General features: G+C 35.3%; 1 protein-coding gene across 1 annotated transcript in view; it reads right to left on the bottom strand.

The window, feature by feature from the left end:
• The window catches only part of SPATA16 (spermatogenesis associated 16), a 229,842-nt gene that overhangs the window by 127,589 nt on the left and 79,113 nt on the right, over positions 1-23,140 (bottom strand). Inside the window, exon 3 of the mRNA XM_044255113.1 lies at positions 222-311. Within this exon, the coding sequence (XP_044111048.1) occupies positions 222-311 (90 nt within the window). The remainder of the gene's footprint in view (positions 1-221; positions 312-23,140) is intronic.

Genomic DNA, 23,140 nt, shown 5'->3' on the forward strand with positions numbered 1-23,140 from the left:
CTGGAAAGTTTGAATTTTTACTAAGAGCTATGAACAGAGAATGGCTTTAATTAAGGAAAAAGATAGTCAATAATTGTTGGTTTGACATTTATAAGACAATAATTCTGGTAAAATCATACTCCATGAGAGAAATGGAAAGTTCTGTTATGCTATTACCAGAAGCTGAGAATGAAATTAATTTAACTTGAAATAAATCTTCACAAAAGTTATAACAAACATACCGGGCAGCTTCTGAATATCTCTCTAGACATCTAAACACTGTTGCCTGGCGAAGATGATTTCGGAAATAAGCTGGGTTTAAAACAATGCTCCTATAAGAAGATAAAAGAGATGCTAATGTTACTAGGTTTTTAAAAGTCAATTACTAGAATTGTACAGGAATGAAATAACATGTATTCAATTTTATGTACTATATATTTTAAAAGATACTAATGAATGAGACCATTTTCTTCCTGTAATTGTCAGTTAAGACAAATAAACAAGCATTATTGAAAAACTAATTATGTTTGCATGATAAAAGAATTTGATTTATAGCACTGAATATCTTTTATAGATATGGCAGTGACAAAAAATGGAATCCAACTTATATTACATATGAGACATAATATTATTTTATTTGCTTATGTTAATAAATCAGGCAAAAATCAGAGGTTACTTATGGTATGTGTACTCATAATGAAGGACAAGGTTATTAGCTATTGAATTTCAATTAAAAGAAAGGAACTGGAATTTGGGTGGCATTGTAATTTGCACTCAATAATTAGGTTCTTAGTGAAATGCAAGGAATCTGTTCCATTCCTTTGGTCTTGACCTTGCCACTTTTGGTTAGGCCTTCATCACTTCAGATTTCATTTCTTCTTTATTGAAATTACAATGGCTTGGCTTCAGTATAAAATGAGGTATCTATCCTTATTTGTTGATTCTATCATCATCTAAGTTTTAGGGTCTCAATTAATGCCCAGATGAAAAGATGATCATTCCCTACTGGTGTTCTCGCCTGGAGATATACTGGTAGACATTTCCCTTCTTTCATTCATCGAGAGCTAGGCACTGTTCAAGGCATTTGATGTAATGAGGTGAACTAGACAGATGTAGTCTATGGCTCGTCACTGAATGGGGAGATTATTAATGAAAGTTTGAAATGTAGCTTCTACTAACAGAGTATTGTGTTACTGATGTAGGACAGAGAATGTTACAGAACCAATGCAGTATTATGAAGCAAACTTTTTGTGAGCCTGTTTTAACAAGTTAATATGAATCACTTGGAATTAGTCCATTATTTAAGTAAGTGGTTTTTTGTCTTTTTTTGAGAAGTTCACAGAGCTTTGTGAGAATCAGATGTAAGCTATGTACTTCTGCCCAGAAAAATGTATCCAAACATAATTGCCTAAATTTAGGGAATTCATGTGATCCCTGAAGCCTAGTCATATCCAGATTATAAAACATCCCAACAAAAATAATTCCATTCCCAGAACCATTGTTTATAGAAAGAATAAAGTAGAAAAGGAATATCTACCTGGCCCATGCAGAATCATAGAATTATGTGACGATGAGACGGATTGCTTGAACAACTTGTCTCACTTTAAACACAACTTCACAGAAACCAAAGAGGTTATGGGAACTTTCTAAAATCATACACAACAAATTAGCTGAAGAAAGGTTTCAAGTTTAGTTTCTTTCCTATCTCTAGCCTCAGTACTTCATATTACACCTATGGCTTTTTGCATGATGATTTCTGAATTAAAGGGGCCTAAGTTAGTGAGGTTTTATGTTACCCTATGACTAATAATTTGTACAAATGAATAATTAAACCCCCAGAATATACATTATTTCTTTTGGTGATTTCTGATTAAAATGTTGGAAATTTAAAAAAACTATTAGATGAGTCCCGTATCAATACTGAACTGCTAATATTTTATATTAATTTAGAAAAAGAGTATGTTTATATGTCTTATCCTTGTAAAAGTAATTTTGTAAAAGTAGGTCAGAGGGAATAAGAGCAGAGCTCTGTCAAGGGCCTAGGTCTTCTGACTGACAAGAATTTTCTTTCATATTATAGTTAATTCTTCCCTTTAACTTTGTAATCATTCATTCACTGGTGCAATCTTACTAAGTGCCTACAAATGTGATGGGACAAAATCCTTACTGAATGGATGTTTCTAGCCTTTGACATCTCTTTGCCCATGATGTAGTATTCTGGCATTGCTGAGCTGTTCTCTAAGAATCTTGCTTTGTCAGACAAGTTCTTTCCCCCCCAACCCCCCCCACAAGTTCTACTGATAAAAATGCAAAGACTGGAGAGAAGGATAGGGTGTGGTGGAAAAGAGGAGTAGGGAAGGAAATGTTTAGTAGAAGAGGGAGGATGGAAAAAAACAGTCATCAAAATAGTTTGGGATGTAGGTGAAGGAGAAAATTGTCATGAGTAGTAAGGGTTGATGAGATAAACATGGGAACTGTTTCCGTGTGACTTCTAAAAAGGATAGGTATTTTAAAAAGTTGCTTGTAATTACATTTCTGGTGTTGAAGAAATGCAAGTAGAGAACACAAGCTTAGAAATTACTATTGCTAAACTGGAAGAGTTTCTTTTAATCATAATATAATGCTACATGGTACCATGTGAGTCACAGTTTTATCTGAGGGACCCCAAGAAGACCTGGACCCAGTCTGCCCTGAGAGGTGGAGGTATAATTATAAAGAAAAAAGTTTAGAAATTTGAGATGAGATATAATATTTGGCAATTTATTATTTTTGGCTCTCATAGCTATTGCAGAATTTACTGTGTGCTTATGATATGTCTTATTAGATATTTGGCAAAGAAATCCTAATGGGGATTATGAAGCCTAGTTTTTACACTTTTAGTAATTTATTTGATGCTTTCTAAAATAACATACCCTTATAAAGATGTATTTTATGTGCCTAAAACTTGTAAAGGAAATGTTGATTTAGCTTTAAAAGTTCTTAATCATTTATCATTTGATGCCATTTGAGGAGCTATTGGAGGTAGTCAAGACTAAAATGGACAATCTGATGGGGGCTACAGTGAAAAAAGAAACAAACAAACAAAAACCCCAGCAACCCTACAATTATAATCAGAGAGAGAAGAACTCTGTGCTGATGGGCCTGATTTTATCACAGAGGAAATAACTCCGATTTAGCTATGTTGATAGGGCTTTTGGCAAAAAACAAGATCATGTTAAAGAGAATAGCTAAATTGCAGAACTCATTGCATTTTTGTCAGAAGAAGAGAGATAGTGTTAGTAACAGGTCATGATTGCTCATTGAACTGACTAGCACTGAACTGAATGAGATCATGTAAAATAATACATATTATTATAGATAAATTCACTTGTCAAATAATTTATTTTTCTCTTAGTGATTGATATGCCACTTCCATTATATGTAAGTTTATACACACAGTTGGATCCATGGCTGGACTTTGTATCCCACACTTTTAATCCATCTATTTCTATGCAGAACAAATTTTTTAAATTATTGTCACTTTAAAATACATCTTAATTTCTGGAAGAGAAGAACTGCCTAATGCTGTCTTTCTGAAAAAATTTGTTGTCTGGGATGTTTATTCTTCTTGATGAACTTTATAACCCTTATCTTTTAAAGTTACAGCTTTTGGTGGGTTTTCATTGTGTTAAGAAAAAATGCATTTGATTAATTTTATTAGAATAGACATTTTTATACCATAGTCTTCCCATCCTGGGATGTGACTTTTCTCTTCTTCATTTAAATATTTTTTCTCCAGTAATTTTTAACCTTCTTTTTCCTTTTTTAAAAATAGAGGTTTCACTAATTTCTTATTAAATTCTTAAGTTTTAAAATTTTATGTGAGAATTATACATGAAAATATGTATGAATGTGTATGTATGCATATATATATACTATGTATATATACGTAAAACTATCTATACCTTATATGTATATATATATACACATATATATATATCTTACTACTTAAAACATGATCAGCAGCACCTGAGAGTTCATTAGAAATGTAAAATCTTGATTCCCATATCAAACCTGCTCAATCTGCATTTTAACAAAACCCCCAGGTGAACTGTATGCATCTTAAAGTTTGAAAACATTGTATATAGTCATAGTAAGAATTGGATTTTTCCCATTATTACCTAACTTCTTGTTGCTAGCATTTACATATGTATTTTAAAAACACTTGTTTATTTATTTATTTATTTTAATTTTTATTTTCTTTTTAAGATTTTAGTTACTTATTTGACAGAGAGAGATCACAAGTAGGCAGAGAGGCAGGCAGAGAGAGAGGGGAAGCAGGCTCCCCACTGAGCAGAGACCCCCCCCCCGCCTGGGCCCCTGCCACCGCTGATGCGGGGCTTGATCCCAGGACCCTGCGAACATGACCTCAGCTGAAGGCAGAGGCTTAACCCACTGAGCCACCCAGGTGCTCCCAAAATATTTGTTTTTTAAAGAACTACCCTATGACCCAGCAATCGCACTACTGGTTATTTACCCTAAAGGTACAAATGTAGTGATTCGAAGGGACATGTGCGCCTGAATGTTTATACCAGCAATGTCTATAATAACCAAACTATGGAAAAAACCATGTCTATCAACAGATGAATGGATAAAGGAAATGTGGTATATATATACAATGGAATACTATGCAGCCATCAAAAGAAAGAAAATCTTGCCATTTGTAACGATGTGGATGGAACTAGAGAGTATCATGCTAAGTGAAATAAGTTAATCAGAGAAAGACAATTATCATATGATCTCTCTGATAAGAGGAATTTGAGAGGCAGGGCCAGGGGTCACGGGTGGTAGGGAGGGAAAAAAATAAAACAAGATGGGATCAGGAGGGATACAAACCATAGGAGACTCTTAATAACACAAAACAAACTGAGGGTTGCTGGCAGGGTGGGTGGGGTAGAGAGATAGGGTGGCTGGGTTATGGACATTGGGGAGGGTATGTACTATGCTGAGTGCTATGAAATGTGTACGCCTCTTGGGCCACAGACCTGTATCCCTGGGGCAAATAATACATTATGTGTAAATAAAATATACTTATTTTTGTATCCTTTTGACCTAATATTACAATAATTTAGTTGTTCACATCATCTGTAAATAATGATGGTTGGTACTGCTTTTCAATATTTACATGTTTTTCTTCTCTTACCGCATATGTTATAATATTTTTAAAAGGAATTTAAGTAAGTGAGGTAATCTAGGAATGATTTATTATTTCACAGATAATTGTGATTATGGTTTGATATGAGAAACATTATTTTTCCAAGAGTTATTATTAGAAATAAATGTTTATTTTTTTCAAATATCCTTTAGATCTATCAACATGATCTTGTGGACTTTGTCCTTTGACTTTTTGTAGGGATGATTTGAATTAATTACTGATTCAAGGTAACACTGAAATTAATAAATAAATAATATTAAAGTCAAGGATTAAGCAAGTGAATAATAGAAGTATATCCAGGACAAAAAGTGAACAAACATAAAAATAAGGCTGTTCTATTATTATTATTATTATTATTATTATTGTTATTATTATTATAATACTGTGATTTTTATAAAATATTATGTTGCTATTGAGTTGCCAGAAGTTTTGAATTTTTTTGGTCTTTTAACCAAACCAAATGGCTTAGTTTTAGCCATTCCTTTCCCTATTCTTTCTGTCTTTTAGTTTCAGTTTTACTTCATTTCTATTTTTGTATTTTATATTTTTGTCCTCCTTGGATTTTAATATTTCTCTTCTTATTCTTCACTTAATCTATTTATGTTTTCTTTCTGTATAAAGAAAGCATTTACAGCTATGATTATCTTTTACTGATTTTTCATTGATTTTGACTATATCCTTAAGAATGATAGAGTATATTTTATTCTCATAATTTTTCCCCTAGTCTTTAATTATATATATGTATTCCTCTTTGATTGAAAAATTATTTAGGATAGGACTGTTCAATTTCCAAGGGGTAGTCTTTTTTATTGTAACTCTTATTTTTAATTTCTCATTTTATTACAAAATAAACAGTATGTTGTGCATTTCTGCTTTTCATATACATTATAATTAATAGATACAGGAGTTAGCAAACTTTTTAATGCCATGTAGAAAAATAATACATACCTCATTTGTAATGTATTGTTAGTTAGAAACTGCTATAAGGGAACTTATAAGGGACGCCTGGGTGGCTCAGTTGGTTAAGCAGCTGCCTTCGGCTCGGGTCATGATCCCAGCATCCTGGGATCGAGTCCCGCATCGGGCTCCTTGCTCGGCAGGGAGCCTGCCTCTCCCTCTGCCTCTCTGCCTCTCTGTCTGCTTGTGCTCGCTCTCCCTCTCTCTCTGACAAATAAATAAATAAAATCTTTAAAAAAAAAAAAAAGATTTTTAATGATCTAAATAAAACTGTGAAATAGGTACCTGTTTCATTCAGTTTCCTTGGGAGATCTTTTTAGACTTAAATTTTAATGGAAATAATTGTTATTTCAAAATTTAGTTTGTTTTTAAAGGCAATATTGATTTCATGTTCTTTGTTTTCTCTTTATTCTCTAATTTTTAGAAAATTAACTTACTTTAATATACTTTTGACAGTTTTGTGAAGCATAAATTACTACAGTAGTATTCACCTTTTTAAAGTATATAGTTTGATACATTTTGACAAGTTTATAACCACACAACAATAAAGATATAGTATACTTCCAACTGCAACAAAAAGTCACAGTGGCGATAGGAGTTTCCTATCTATTTCCCCAGAAAGGGATATATTTTGCTTCTATTTCTCCACCAGAAGCCATGGATTTTTGCCTGGACTTTGGGAATGAGAATGTTAGCTATCACTCCTTCAGGGGCTTAAAGTTTTAGCTTTTATGAGATTAGGGATCAGAAAAGCAATTTCTTGTTTATACAAAGATGCCTAAATTCAGATCCCTTTCCCTTACTTGGTCAGTAGCAAGGTAAGTTAGCATTGATTCATCCTCCTGAATGCCACTCCTTTTCTTTTTCTAGTGAAGTGTTGAAATACTCTTTAAGAAATGGTAGATCTGGGGTGCCTGGGTGGCTCAGTGGGTTAGGCCTCTGCCTTCAGCTCAGGTCATGATCCCAGGGTCCTGGAATCGAGCCCCACATCGGGCTCTCTGCTCAGCAGGGAGCCCACTTCCCCCTCGCTCTCTGCTTGCCTCTCTGCCTCCTTGTGATCTTGTCAAATAAATAGATAAAATCTTAAAAAAAAAAAAAAAGAAATGGTAGATCTATTGGCGCATGGGTGGCTCAGTGGGTTAAAGCCTCTGCCTTCAGCTCAGGTCATGATCCCAGGGTCCTGGGATCAAGCCTCACCTCAGGCTCTCTGCTCAGCTTCCTCCTCTCTCTCTTTCTCTGCCTGCCTCTCTGCCTACTTGTGATCTCTCTCTGTCAAATAAATAAAATCTTAAAAAAAAAAAAAAGAAATGGTAGATCTAGAGATTTCCAAAAATGTGGATTATTTTAATTTCATCAAATAAGATATTCTTGTGGATAAAATGATGACATTTATGCTGGATAATGGCATCATTCAGTAGATTATAACGAGCTAGACAACTGGTCAATAAAAATGAAGTATGGTCTGTGTTATCATGAAAGAAGGAATTTAATGCCTTGTCCTTAGCCTTTTTTGTGGACAATATTTCCATTAGTGACTAAGATTAAGTGATTGTAAGGATGTCTATAAAATTTTCAGATGGCATAAATTTTACCTAACAAGGAACTAATATCTGATGACAGAAGGAAAATTCAAGATGATCTGGACTGGTTAAAAATAAAAATCTTATGTTATAGATTTAAAAAGTCAGTTTACAAAGACAATCATAGTTTGAAAGTGACCACATGGAAAAAGTCTGAATATTTTAATCACAAGCCCAATGTAAACACTATGACAGAAACACAAAAACTGCCCATAAATCTTACATTAAATCAATCAAATGCATTCTGTCCAAATAATAAATGATATTTTCACTAAATTGTGTCTTAGCCATATAATCTATTGAATTCAAAAGTTCCAAGCATCTGTGAGAATAATCACCATAGTGTGTCTAGAGTATCTAGGGGGTTGGGAAAACATAGTGCATGAAGATATGGAACAAAATTGCTATGTCTAGAGAGTTAAATAAGATTAGTGGAGACTAAGTAAGTACTTTTCAAATACAAAGACCTGCCATGTGGAAAACAGAATAATTATTCTATGCAATACCAGGTGAGGCCAGGCAAAATTCAGTATTATAAAGTTATTAATAGTTCAGTTCACACAAGGAGGGAGCAATGATGCAATAGGTTTTGAGAAGAGTTTTCCTTTTACTGGAATCATTTAAGTGATATTTAGAATGCCATCTGTCAAGATGTACAGAAAAAAGTCTTGAATGAGTAGGAGATTAGGCTAAATGACTTCCAAGTATATGTACAAAAATCCTTATAATATTTGCCAAGCACCATGAAGGGTCTGAGTTTTCCCCCAGTTGTAAGCTTACAAGTTAGCCTAACATGGTTTCAAGGATGATCACAGAATACACAAACCTCAAAGCCAGAAACAAAGGACAGTTTCTTACAGCAATAGCAGTAGCCAGTCTCTAATCTCTTGTAGTACTGATTCTTTGAGCCACAATTCCCAGATGGCAATGCAGAGAGAACCAGGAGACATTTTCACATGCAGTAGATTGCATTTTAAGAGAGGAATCCTGAGCTTAGAGGACATAAATCTTTTATAATAGGCTATAAGCATACCTGTCCTTAACTCTAGAGGAAGACACTATTGCCATCCTTTAAGGCTGTAAGCAGATCTGCCTTTTCTTCCATGGCTGTTTACTACCCAAGCACCTTTGAAAAGATAGTCCAGAGCAAAGCCTAGTCAGTACCTTGTTCACAAGACATGCAAAAATGTGGGAGGTCCATGGAAAACTGTTTTCCTACATAGATAACTTTTATTCAGATATTCAGGCACTATTTGTTTATATTCCTTCTATTAACAAATAAAGGGCTCATAACAAGGTACAAATAGTTAAAATGTCATAGGAAAATTACAGGATAGCTAATATTGAAGAGTGAGTGATTACATTGTTACTTATTTATATTCTGTTCTAGGAGGAGTTTAAAATAGCTTATAGAATACATATAAGGTTAAATTAATGTAAAAATAACTCAGGGAACAAAAGTAAAAAATAGATAAATTAAGCTATAAGAAAATTTTAAAACTTCTGTGCATCAAAGGACACTAACTATCAATAGAGTGAAAAGGCAACACATGGAACAGCAGAAAATATTTGCAAATCATATACCTTATAAGGGGTTAATTTCCAGAAAATATAAGGAGTTCCTACAACTCAACAATGAAAAAAAACAAAGAACCCAAGTTAAGGATAAGCAAAAGACTTGAATAGACATTTCTCCAAAGAAGATATACACATGGCTAATAAGCATATGAAAAGATGCTCAACATTACCAATCATTAAGGAAATGCAAATCAAACCCACAATGACAAACCACCTCACACTCTTTAGAATGGCTACTATCAAAAAAACAGAAAATAGGGGTGCCTGGGTGGCTCAGTCAGTTAGGCGTCTGCCTTCAGCTTAGGGTCCTAGGATAGTGTCCTGATTCAGGCTCCCTGCTCAACGGGGAGCCTCCTTCTTCCTCTGCCTCTGCCCTTCCCCCTGCTTGTGTTCTTTCTCTGTCAAATAAATAAATAAAATCTAAAAAAAAAAATTAAAAACAAACAAACCAGAAAATAGTTAAGTGTGTTGAGGATGTAGAGAATTAGAACACTTGTGCATCGTTTGTCAGAATATGAAATGGCACAGCTACTATGGAAAACAGTATGGTAGTTCTCCAAGAAATTCAAAATAGAATTATAATACAATCCAGCAATTCCACTTCTGTGTATGTACCCCAAATAATTGAAAGCAGGATTTCAAAGATGTACTCCAACATTCACAGGAATATTATTTACAATAGCCAAAATGTGGAAGCAACCCATGTCCATCGACAGATGAGTGGATATTCATGATGTAGTATATACATACAGTGGAATACTATTCAGCCTGAAAAGAAAGGGAATTCTTACACATGCTACAATATGGGTGAACCGTCAGGATATTATGCTAAGTTAAATGAGCCAATCACAAAAAGGCAAGTATTTATATGAGGTACCTAGGGTAGATAAATTCAGAGAGAGAGAAAGTGGAATGATGGCTGCCAGGGGCTGAGGTGAGAGGGAAATACAAAGTTGCTGTTTAATAGAGAAGTTTAGTTTTGTAAGATGAAAACAGTGCTGGAGATAGACTGTATAGCAATGTGAATGTACGTAGTGTACACTTCAAGAATGTGTAAGATGGCAAATTTTATGTTACATGTGTTTTAGCACAACTAAAAAACAAAGCTGAAAGTGGAAAACAATATTAAAAATAAAGATGCTAAGATGAAGCCTGGATGAAGTCACACAAAGTATTTCATAAGATCTCACAAGTTTGATTGGGACAGACTATATCTTTTTTTTTTTTTCCTCCCTTGGTTTGCTGGTGGCTAATGGAAAGAGGGATGTATAGTTTGTTTTAAATAAGCCATTTGCTCAATTCAAATATTTTATAGTTTAATCAGAAAGGTCACTTTATTCAAAATTACCCTATAATGTAACAGTCTGTGGCCTCAGTAATAGATTTACTGTAAGGGATCTATATGGTTGCTTCTTAGAGCTTCTTTCAACATGGCTGTTATCTTAATACCAAATCTCAACCTAGTAACCTAAACTCCAGAGTAGGTGGAATGGGACTATAAGGAGTATGTATGCAATTGTATTGTCACTATGTAAGGATTCAGTGAAATCTTAGTGATTAGATCTTATTTGGTCACTTGGTTCACTACAGAAGATACATCAAAAATTAATGATGGGGGAGGAGGAGTCAAGATGGCGAAGTAGCAGGCTGAGGCTATGTCAGGTAGCAGGAGATCAGCTAGATAGCTTATCTGAACATTGCAAACACCTACAAATCCAATGGGAGATCGAAGAGAAGAAGAACAGTAATTCTAGAAACAAAAAATCAACCACTCAAAACCTTCCTGAAAGGCAGGACTGGCAGAGAAGTGAATCCAAAGCAAAGGGAAGATAGACCGCAGGGGGAGGGGCCGGCTCCCGGCAAGCGGCGGAGCAACGGAGCACAAAATCGGGCATTTTAAAAGTCTGTTCTGCTGAGGGACATCGCTCCAGAGGCTAAACCGAGGTGAAGCCCACACGGGGTCAGCAGGGCCCCAGGTCCCACAGGGTCACAGAAGGATCGGGGGTGTCTGCCGCAGAGCTTGAAGGTATTAGAACGGGGAAGCCGGCTACAGAGACAGAGCCAAGGAGTGAGCTCTCAGCGCGGGGGTTACCTTGAACCGGTTGCAGCCTGAGTGAGCTCAGAGCACGGCCAGAGGCCAGGGAGACAGGAGTTATTGGACGCTATTCTCTGAGGGCACACTGAGGAGTGGGGCCCTGAGCTCTTGGCTCCTCTGGGCTGGAGAGTAGGAGGCCGCCATTTTCATTCCTTTCCTCCAGAACTCTACGGAAAGCATTCAGGGAACAAAAGCTCCCGAAAGCGAACCAGAGTGGATTACTCAGCTCGGCCCCTGGTAAGGGCAGTGCAATTCTGCCTGGGGCAAAGACACTTGAGAATCACTACAACAGGCCCCTCCCCAAGAATATCAACAAGAAATCCAGCCAGAACCAAGTTCACTTACCAAGGAGTGCAGGTTCAATACCAAGGAGAGCAATGGAGTTCCAGAGGAGGAGAAAGCAAAGCACAGAACTCATGGCCTTCTCCCCATAATTTTTTAGTCTTGCAGTTAATTTAATTTGTTTTTTCTTTTTCAATTTTTTGCTGCTTCTGCTAAATTTTAACTTTTACCCTTTACTTTTTTTAACGTTTTTTAAATAGTTTATCTAATATATGTATATATATATTTTTTTCTTTTTATATTTTTTCTTCATTTTCTTTATTAAATTGTTTCTTTTTTTTTCTGAACCTCTTTTTATACCCTTTCTCACCCCAAGATTTGGGGTCTCTTCTGATTTGGTTAAAGTGTATTTTCCTGGGGTCTTTGCCACATTTTTAGTATTTTACTTGCTCCTTCATATACTCTTATCTGGACAAAATGACAAGGCAGAAAAATTCACCACAAAAAAAAGAACAAGAGGCAGTACCAAAGGCTAGGGACCTAATCAATACAGACATTGGTAATATGTCAGATATAGAGTTCAGAATGACGATTCTCAAGGATCTAGCCGGGCTTGAAAAAGGCATGGAAGATATTAGAGAAACCCTCTCGGGAGATATAAAAGCCCTATCTGGAGAAATAAAAGAACTAAAATCTAATCAAGTTGAAATCAAAAAAGCTATTAATGAGGTGCAATAAAAAATGGAGGCTCTCACTGCTAGGATAAATGAGGCAGAAGAAAGAATTAGTGATATAGAAGACCAAATGACAGAGAATAAAGAGGCTGAGCAAAAGAGGGACAAACAGCTACTGGACCATGAGGGCAAAATTCGAGAGATAAGTGACACCATAAGACAAACAACATTAGAATAATTGAGATTCCAGAAGAAGAAGAAAGAGAGAGGGGAGCAGAAGGTGTATTAGAGAGAATTATTGGAGAGAATTTCCCTAATATGGCAAAGGGAACAAGCATCAAAATCCAGGAGGTGCAGAGAACCCCCCTCAAAATCAACAAGAATAAGTCCACACCTCGTCACCTAATAGTAAAACTTACAAGTCTTAGCGACAAAGAGAAAATCCTGAAAGCAGCCCAGGAAAAGAAATCTGTAACATACAATGGTAAAAATATTAGATTGGCAGCAGACTTATCCACAGAGACCTGGCAGGCCAGAAGAACTGGCATGATAGATTCAGAGCACTAAACGGAAAAACATGCAGCCAAGAATACTATATCCAGCTAGGCTATCATTGAAAATAGAAGGAGAGATTAAAAGCTTCCAGGACAAACAAAAATTAAAAGAATTTGTAAACACCAAACGAGCTCTACGGGAAATATTGAAAGGGGTCCTCTAAGCAAAGAGAGAGCCTAAAAGTAATAGATCAGAAAGGAACAGAGACAATATACAGGAACAGTCACCTTACGGGCAATATAATGGCACTAAAGTCATATCTCTCAATAGTTACCCTGAATGTTAATGGGCTAAATGCCCCAATCAAAAGACACAGGGTATCAGAATGGATAAAAAAAAAAAATCTATATGTTGCTTACAAGAAACTCATTTCAGACCCGAAGACACCTCCAGATTTAAAGTGAGGGGGTGGATAAGAATTTACCATGCTAATGGACATCAGAAGAAAGCAGGGGTGGCAATCCTTATATCAGATCAATTAGATTTTAAGCCAAAGAATATAATAAGAGATGAGGAAGGACATTATATCATACTCAAAGGATCTGTCCAACAAGAAGATCTAACAATTTTAAATATCTATGCCTCTAATGTGGGAGCAGACAACTATATAAACCAATTAATAACAAAATCAAAGAAACACATCAACAATAATACAATAATAGTAGGGGACTTTATTAACACTCCCCTCACTGAAATGGACAGATCATCCTAGCAAAATATCAACAAGGAAATAAAGGCCTTAAATGACACACTGGACCAGATGGACATCGGAGATATATTGAGAACATTTCATCCCAAAGCAACAGAATACACATTCTTCTCTGGTGCACATGGAACATTCTCCAGAATAGATCACATCCTGGGTCCTAAATCGGGTCTTAACTGGTTTCAAAAGATTGGGATCATTCCCTGCATGTTTTCAGACCACAATGCTCTGAAGCTAGAACTCAATCACAAGAGGAAATTTGGAAAGAACCCAAATACATGGAGACTAAACAGCATCCTTCTAAAGAATGAATGGGTCAACCAGAAAATTAAAGAAGAATTGAAAAAATTCATGGAAACAAATGATGATGAAAACACAACAATTCAAAATCTGTGGGACACAGCAAAGGCAGTCCTGAGAGGAAAATATATAGCGGTACAAGCCTTTCTCAAGAAACAAGAAAGGTCTCAAGTACACAACCCAACCCTACACCTAAAGGAGCTGGAGAAAGAACACGAAAGAAACCCTAAACCCAGAAGGAGAAGAGAAATCATAAAGATCAGAGCAGAACCAATGAAATAGAAACCAAAAAAACAACAGAACAATCAATGAAACTAGGAGCTGGTTCTTTGAAAGAATTAATAAGATTGATAAACCCCTGGCCAGATTTATCAAAAAGAAAAGAGAAAGGACTCAAATAAATAAAATCATGAATAAAGAGAAGAGATCACAACTAACACCAAAGAAATACAGACAATTATAAGAACATACTATGAGCAACTCTATGCCAACAAATTTGACAATCTGGAAGAAATGGATGCATTCCTAGAGACATATAAACTACCACAACTGAACCAGAAAGAAATAGAAAACCTGGACAGACCCATAACAAGTAAGGAGATTGAAACAATCATCAAAAATATCTAAACAAACAAAAGCCCAAGACCAGATGGCTTCCCGGGGGAATTCTACCAAACATTTAAAGAAGAACTAATTCCTATTCTCCTGAAACTGTTCCAAAAAATAGAAATGGAACGAAAACTTCCAAACTCATTTTATGAGGCCAGCATCACCTTGATCCCCAAACCAGACAAGGATCCCATCAAAAAGAGAACTACAGACCAATATCCTTGATGAACACAGATGCGAAAATTATCACCAAAATACTGGCCAATAGGGTTCAACAGTACATTAAAAGGATTATTCACCACGACCAAATGGGATTTATTCCAGGGCTGCAAGGTGGGTTCAACATCCGCAAATCAATCAGTGTGATACAACACATCAATAAAAGAAGAACAAGAACCATAAGATACTCTCAATAGATGCTGAAAAAGCATTTGACAAAGTACAGCATCCCTTCCTGATCAAAACTGTGTAGGGATAGAGGGCACATACCTCAATATTATCAAAGCCATCTATGAAAAACCCACCGCAAATATCATTCTCAATGGAGAAAAACTGAAAGCTTTTCCACTAAGGTCAGGAACACGGCAGGGATGTCCATGATCACCACTGCTATTCAACATAGTACTAGAAGTCCTATCCTCAGCAATTAGACAACAAAAGGAAATTAAAGGCATCCAAATAGGCAAAAAAGAAGTCAAACTATCACTCTTTGCAGATGATATGATACTATATGTGGAAAACCCAAAAGACTCCACTCCAAAACTGCTAGAACTTGTACAGGAATTCAGTAATGTGTCAGGATATAAAATCAATGCACAGAAATCAGTTGCATTTCTCTACACCAACAACAAGACAGAAGAAAGAGAAATTAAGGAGTCAATCCCATTTATAATTGCACCCCAAACTATAAGATACCTAGGAATAAACCTAACCAAAGAGGCTAAGAATCGATATTCAGAAAACTATAAACTACTCGTGAAAGAAATTGAGGAAGACACTAAGAAATGGAAAAATGTTCCATGCTCTTGGATTGGAAGAACAAATATTGTGAAAATGTCTATGCTACCTAAAGCAATCTACACATTTAATGTAATTCCTATCAAAACACCATCATTCTTTTTCAAAGAAATGGAACAAATAACCCTAAAATTTATATGGAACCACAAAAGACCTCGAATAGCCAAAGGAATATTGAACAAGAAAGCCAAAGTTGGTGGCATCACAATTCCGGACTTCAAACTCTATTACAAAGCTGTCATCATCAAGACAGCATGGTACTGGCACAAAAACACACACATAGATCAATGGAACAGAATAGAGAGCCCAGAAATAGACCCTCAACTCTATGGTCAACTAATCTTCGACAAAGCAGGAAAGAATGTCCCATGGAAAAAAGACAGCCTCTTCAATAAATGGTGTTAGGAAAATTGGACAGCCACATGCAGAAAAATGAAATTGGACCATTTCATTACACCACACACAAAAATAGACTCAAAATGGATAAAAGACCTCAATGTGAGAAAGGAATACATCAAAATCCTTGAGGAGAACACAGGCAGCAACCTCTTCGACCTCAGCCGCAGCAACATCTTCCTAGGAACATCGCCAAAGGCAAGGGAAGCAAGGGCAAAAATGAACTATTGGGATTTCATCAAGATCAAAAGCTTTTGCACAGCAAAGGAAACAGTAAAAAAAAAAAAAAAAAAAAAAAAGATAACTGACTGGGAGATAACTCCCAGATAACTGGAAGAAGATATTTGTAAATGACATATCAGATAAAGGGCTAGTGTCCAAAATCTATAAAGAACTTAGCAAACTCAACACCCAAAGAACAAATAATCCAATCAAGAAATGGGCAGAAGACATGAACAGACATTTCTGCAAAGAAGACATCTAGATGGCCAACAGACACATGAAAAAGTGCTCCACATCACCCGGCATCAGGGAAATACAAATTAAAACCACAATGAGATATCACCTCACACCAGTCAGAATGGCTAAAATTAACAAGCCAGAAAATGACAGATGCTGGCGAGGATGAGGAGAAAGGGGAACCCTCCTACACTGTTGATGGGAATGCAAGCTGGTGCAACCACTCTTGAAAACAGCTTGGAGGTTCCTCAAAAAGTTGAAAATAGAACTACCCTACGACCCAGCAATTGCACTACTGGGTACTTACCTTAAAGATACAAACATAGTGATCCGAAGGGGCACATGCACCCAAATGTTTATAGCAGCAATGTCTACAATAGCCAAACTATGGAAAGAACCTAGATGTCCATCAACAGATGAATAGATAAAGAAGATGTGGTATATATACACAATGGAATACTATGCAGCCATCAAAAGAAATAAAATCTTGCCATTTGCGACGACGTGGATGGAACTAGAGGGTATCATACTTAGCGAAATAAGTCAATCGGAGAAAGACCACTATCGTATGATCTCCCTGATATGAGGAAGTGGAGATGCAAGATGGGGATTTAAGGGGGTAGGAGAAGAATGAATGAAACAAGATGGGATTGGGAGGGAGACAAACCATAAGTGACTCTTAATCTCACAAAACAAACTGAGGGTTTCTGGGGGGAGGGGCTTTGAGAGGTGGGGGGTGGGCTTATGGACATTGGGGAGGGTATGTGCTATATGGTGAGTGCTGTGAAGTGTGTAAACCTGGCGATTCTCAAACCTGTACCCCTGGGGATAAAAATATATGTTTATAAAAAAAAATAATGAAAAACTAAAATAAAGTACAACAGTCCATAATTTATTTAGAAGAATTGAGAAGTCCATGACTTCATTTTAAATATTTCCCATTGACAAGCAAGTTAGGACAATAGAATGACCCAGTTTAACAGTATGTGGGAGAAATGAACTACTTTCTGAAGATTATAGCATAAAATCAGAATTAAAGGCATTGGTTTTTGAAATAAGAAAATTATAGTAGAAAAGCACATAGCTCTGCCAAAAAAAAAAAAGTAGCAACGCATTTTCTGCAAAAGCATGAAAGTAAAATCTAACTTTTTAGAAGAACAACAAGAAATCATTCTTAAATTATTTCTTGAAATCCCAGCATGTACATGCACAACAGAAAACAAGTTTAGAGAGGACAAACGGGACTAACTCAAACATTATCCCTGATGTTTTGCAGCTCCAATTACCACTAATTACATGTGGAAAATACTAAATTACTCAAATGAGCAACACTTTATTTCTTGACGTAATCAAAAGTCAGTTGGATAAATGTTTGAAAATTTTGCTATATTGTCACAGTATTGAAAAATGAATAGTCAGAAGGGGAATATTATATTGTCTTCATTATAGAATTAATAATAAACATACATTAAAGAATGATGAGGATCTATGTTTAAGTATGAGATTTCCTCATTTAGAAAAATAGAATGAAGAGTAAGGATGCAAATAATAAATTTGATAGGTCTTTAATATCAAGAAATAGGAGGCCTTTAAAAGGAGGCCTCCTAAGGCTTTTAGCCTTCTATATTCTTCATCAACATAAATATCACTGGTTAACATGCAACAAATAATCATCAAAAATAAGTATGACATCCTAGTAGATCTTTACAAATGTGCAACAATATGTCTTTTTGAGCAAGAGGAACATTTATTTTTCTTTACATTCCTTTTATGTTTTAACTCTGTATTTATTGGAGACCTCTCCATAATGGAAAGTAATGCTCACCAATATTATTTATCTTTATATATACACACTTAGAAAATTTCTGACACATAATGGACACTCAATGAACATTTATGGATTAAAATGCTACTGAGTGACTGAATAAACTTTTCCTTAGGAGACACAAGAGAACCTAATCTTATCTAAGATCCACCAATGAGATCTACATCTATTATGAACTGAATATACCAAGGGCCCTCTCTATTGCCTTTTGCATTTATATCCCAGTTGGACATCAGATTTACACAATTTCATCACTCCTACCTGTATGCAGATGTGATCAGTAATGAAAGGCAGTTTATGTAATTAAAGGTTATAAAGATCCAGACAGATAGGTAGGCCCTTTGGAATAAAATTTCAATACAGCATTATTTTTCACAATTTTACACCCAAAGAAAAAACTCCACATTTTTATAGACTCTAATTGTGTCTTGCTTTTTTTTTTTTCTCCATCTGTCAAATGCTTGGATAGAGTAAGCATGAAATGGTTTCCCATTTATTTTTCATCTACATTGTAATCCAAAAAGACTATCTAGTAAAGGCTGTTAGTAAATCACTTGGTCAGCTCTCCCAACAAAACTGTCTTTGAGTAATACAGTATATCAACCTATCTTTTGACATTTTCATTTTTTGTTCTTGACATTTTCTCTTAAAAAAATAATACAGTGTCAGCCCTATTATCTTTTCTTTAAGGTCTGTAAACCAAATACTGGCTATCAACTTTTTTGTAGAAAAGCTATCAAGATTCAGAGACAAAGATGTAGATGTAAGGCTCTATTCATTTGTCTATGTAGTATTGAGGGGGAGACGGGTAGAGCAGTGGTGTTGGTGGGTTAAGAACAGCATGACAAATATCACATGTATTTTTCTATTCTCTGTGTTGCTGGGGTGGGATGCATTTTAGAATGCTTACTTTGAAAAGTACAATTAATAAATTCTCCTCTGTTCTAACCTATCAGAATTACTTATGATTCATTCAGCAACAATTATTGAGTATAAACCACGTTCCACTAAACAGGTACTAAAGAAAAGAGCCTGAAGGGTAAATACGTACTTAAACTAAGATTTTGGGTAGCCCTATTGTATGGAAATAGGTGTCTTGCCTGCATTTTATTTTTTTTTTTAATGCTGCCTCCAACTGGCAATTACGTAAGAATCCTTAAAATGAACTTAAATAAATTATAGTGGCTTCTGTAGTTTCACTGGATAATGACATGGGATGTGTATTTCTTTTAGAATTTGATAATTAAGAGGGATTTTTTGATAGCAGAATCAAAGCCATTTGCATTTTATCAAATATTAATGTTGCTCATACTAACATCATGATTTCTTGGTCTGAAGACTAATAAATGACATCCAGATAACAATATTTTACCTACTATAAACCACCCTGTAGCTCCCAAATCAAAGGAGAAATATTACTGCAACACTTTATGAAATAGTTGGACTTTGACAATTGTCCATGATTTCCCTTGGATGAATTAAGAAAATCAGTGGGATCATACCACAATGGGCACTGTATTTATGTATAAAGTGTCCATTCTGCCTAAATCTTTAGATTAAAGCCAAAATTTGAATTGGATATGGACTTTGATTATGGGAAAAGCTCCCAATGTTGGATCCAATGTTTAGTTATAGGCCAAATTACCATTACTGAAAGTGACTCCAATTAAGGAAGTCTACTAATTACTAACACTATAAATAAGAATGTTAATGGTTTCTCTTTGAAATACAAAGGGATTTTCTAATGTGTTTATTACTTCTTTCTTTATTGACAAATCTCCACTTTTTATAACCTATTCTCCTTGACTCAATGTGTAGAGTTGCAATCTGTAGTGACTTGTGCCAAACAAAATGTCATAGCATATTGCTTTGGAAAGAATAAACTTTCCAGATATTTTTAAAAGTGCTACCTTTTCTGTAAATATAATGGCAACAGCATGTATCATGCTCCTTTTGTTTAAAAAAGTTATGTTAGATACCAAGGAACTAAGCCCAAAATGAAAGTTTTAGCCCAATTGTGAAAAATTATATAGACTTGAAACCGTTAATTGGGGGATGTATACCAAAAAAGGTGGAAAAACAAAAGCCTTGGGCAAAGGGTCTTCAATGACAGGAAAATGTAAAACTTAGAAGGAAGTCAGGAAGAAATGTGTTTTGAGCTGCATGTTAAAATGGTTAGTTACATTTAGGAAAAAAGGCAAAAAATTCAAACTGGAAGAGTGTCCCCCCAAATTACTGGGTGGTAGAGGATATCAAAAACTGTCATGTAAATTTGCTTGAATAAAGTAATAAATTGACTATGGAGAAAGGCAGAAGCCCATTAAGGATCTGTTCATTAGTTAAAGGATTTTTAATTTTATGGAAGAAATTAACAATGCTTCACAGATTACTAAACAAGCACATGATGAAAACATGTTTTAAGAAGACAACTACATGAAGTTGCAACTGCAACTATTCTGAAGAAAGATACAAAAGTTGGGAAAAAGTGTGCTATAAACTAATACAGTGATTCTCAAAATGAGGCCTGTAAATTCCCAAGGATTCTTTGGCCCTTTTGGGGCCCTGACATCAACATCATCATCATCATCATCATCATCATCATTATTATTTTCATAATAATATTTAGATATTATTTTCCTTTAGCACTATGTTGACATTTGTACTAATGTTGCAAAAGCCATAGCTGGCAAAACTTCAGAAATCAAGTCATTGATATCAAACTGTTCTAGTATTCATTGAGTGTATTCTTTACCATTGTATATACTTGTTCCCCCCACCCCCAAATGATAAATCTCAACACCTGAGTGAATGTCTTTTTAATATTTGGCGTGATGAGACAGGATACATACATAAAGCACTTCTCTCTCAAAGTATGCTGACTGTCCTGATGAAAAGAACTTGTGCCGGGCACCTGGGTGGCTCAATGGGTTAAAGCCTCTGCCTTTGGCTCAGGTCATGATCCTGGGGTCCTGGGATCAAGCACCATGTCAGGCTCTCTGCTCCACAGGGAGCCTGCTTCCTCCTCTCTTTCTCTGCCTGCCTCTCTGCCTACTTGTGATCTCTGTCTGTCAAATAAATAAATAAAGTCTTAAAAAAAAAAAAAAAGAAAAGAACTTGTGCCATTGTATGCATTTGTGAGCTGACTTAGCTGCTGTTCATGGAACACCATGTTTTACATGGAAGAACTACTAACAAATGGATTATCAGACTTCGAGTTTGGCAGACTTTTTTTGAAAATGAAATAAGTATGCCTGTCACTTAAAGAAACACAACTGACAACATTTATTGCCAGTGTTAGAAGTTTGAGCTTTCAAGCAAAAATTAGAATCTTGGAAAACATATCTGTCACTATGAGCTTGACAGCCACCCAATGCTTAACAACCTTCTGACGAGATTGGTGATACTAACACGTACAATTTAAAAAATTTACTATTGCATAATAGAAATTTGCAAATAATGCAGTATTTTCCAAATAACCAAAGTATGATATTACTAAATCATAATAATCCATTCAAAGTATAAGAAAAACCAATGGCTTTCAATGTAAGAGTTTAAGTTGATTGATAATGGTTCCAGAATCCACATTATAATTAGTCTTTCAGAAACTTTCACTTGTCAAGTCTTGGGGTAGTATCAAAGAAGAATATTCGGTATTATCTGAAAAGTCTGTTAACATTTCCTTTCCTTTTCTAATTATGCATCTGTGTCAGATTGGATTTTCTTCATACAGTGCAAACACATGGCAACAGATTGAATACAGAATCAGGTATGAGAACTCAGTTTCATTTTATGATACCATACATTAAATAGATTTTCAACATGTAAAACAAGGATATTTGCTATGTATTTTTTAAAATATAGCTATTTTTAATAAAATATATATTTTATGTTAACATGTAATGGGTTTATTATTTGAAATGAATAACTAAAATTTTTAAATTTCTGTATTTTAGTTTTTAATATAGATATATATAACCCAAATAAATTAAAAGCTCTTTTTGGATCCTCAATAACGTTTAAAAATAGAATGGTTCATAAGGCCAGTTTGAGGACTACTGTATAAACAAAAAGTCAAAATTTGAATGACGGCTCTACTTATAAGAATGAAGAAGAGGCACATGGGAGATACTTGTTTAAAAATTTGCATTATACCATGCCACCATTTTACCCTGTTTTTTAAAACCAAAATATCTCTGTCTCCTTTTTTGGGGTACATACATTTGATGTCTCAATGTTATTCTCACATTTTTTTCTTTCCACAAAAACCAAGGTTCTATAAGAAAGTCTTACAGGAAACAAAAGTCTAAAAAATGAAAAGATTAAAATTATATAGTGAAGTTATATATTAGATCTCTTTCATCTACTGATCTTTTGTAAAACACCACAAAAATAGCAAATACTATTTTTGTGAAATTAACTGTCTTGTGTAAGTTAACTGTCTTGTGTAAAAGTTGTGTTTGCTAACAAAAGCTTAATAATTGATAATATCATGGCATCTGGGGGGTCTCAGTTGTTAAGCATCTGCCTTTGGCTTAGGTCATGATCCCAGGGTCCTGGGATCAAGCCCCTCATCACGCTCCCTGCTCAGTGGGAAGCCTGTCTCTCCCTTGCCCACTCCCCATGCTTGTGTTCCCTCTCTTGCTGTGTCTCTGTCAAATAAATAAAATCTTAAAAAATAATTGATAGTATCATATGAACATTTTTATCAATTAGAAAATTATTTTGTGTCAGGTAACCTATGAAAGTCATGTGGTCTGCATTTCCTCTAGTGAGGAAGATTCCCTTTCTTTCTTTCTTTGTTTTTTTGTTTTGTTTTATTTTGGTGAAGATTTTATTTATTTATTTGACAGAGAGAGAGAGAGAGAGCGAGCACGAGTAGGCAGAGTGGCAGGCAGAGGCAGAGGGAGAAGCAGACTCCCCATTGAGCAGGGATC

This window comes from Neovison vison, chromosome 6 (assembly GCF_020171115.1).
Source record: "Neovison vison isolate M4711 chromosome 6, ASM_NN_V1, whole genome shotgun sequence".
NCBI lineage: Eukaryota > Metazoa > Chordata > Mammalia > Carnivora > Mustelidae > Neogale > Neogale vison.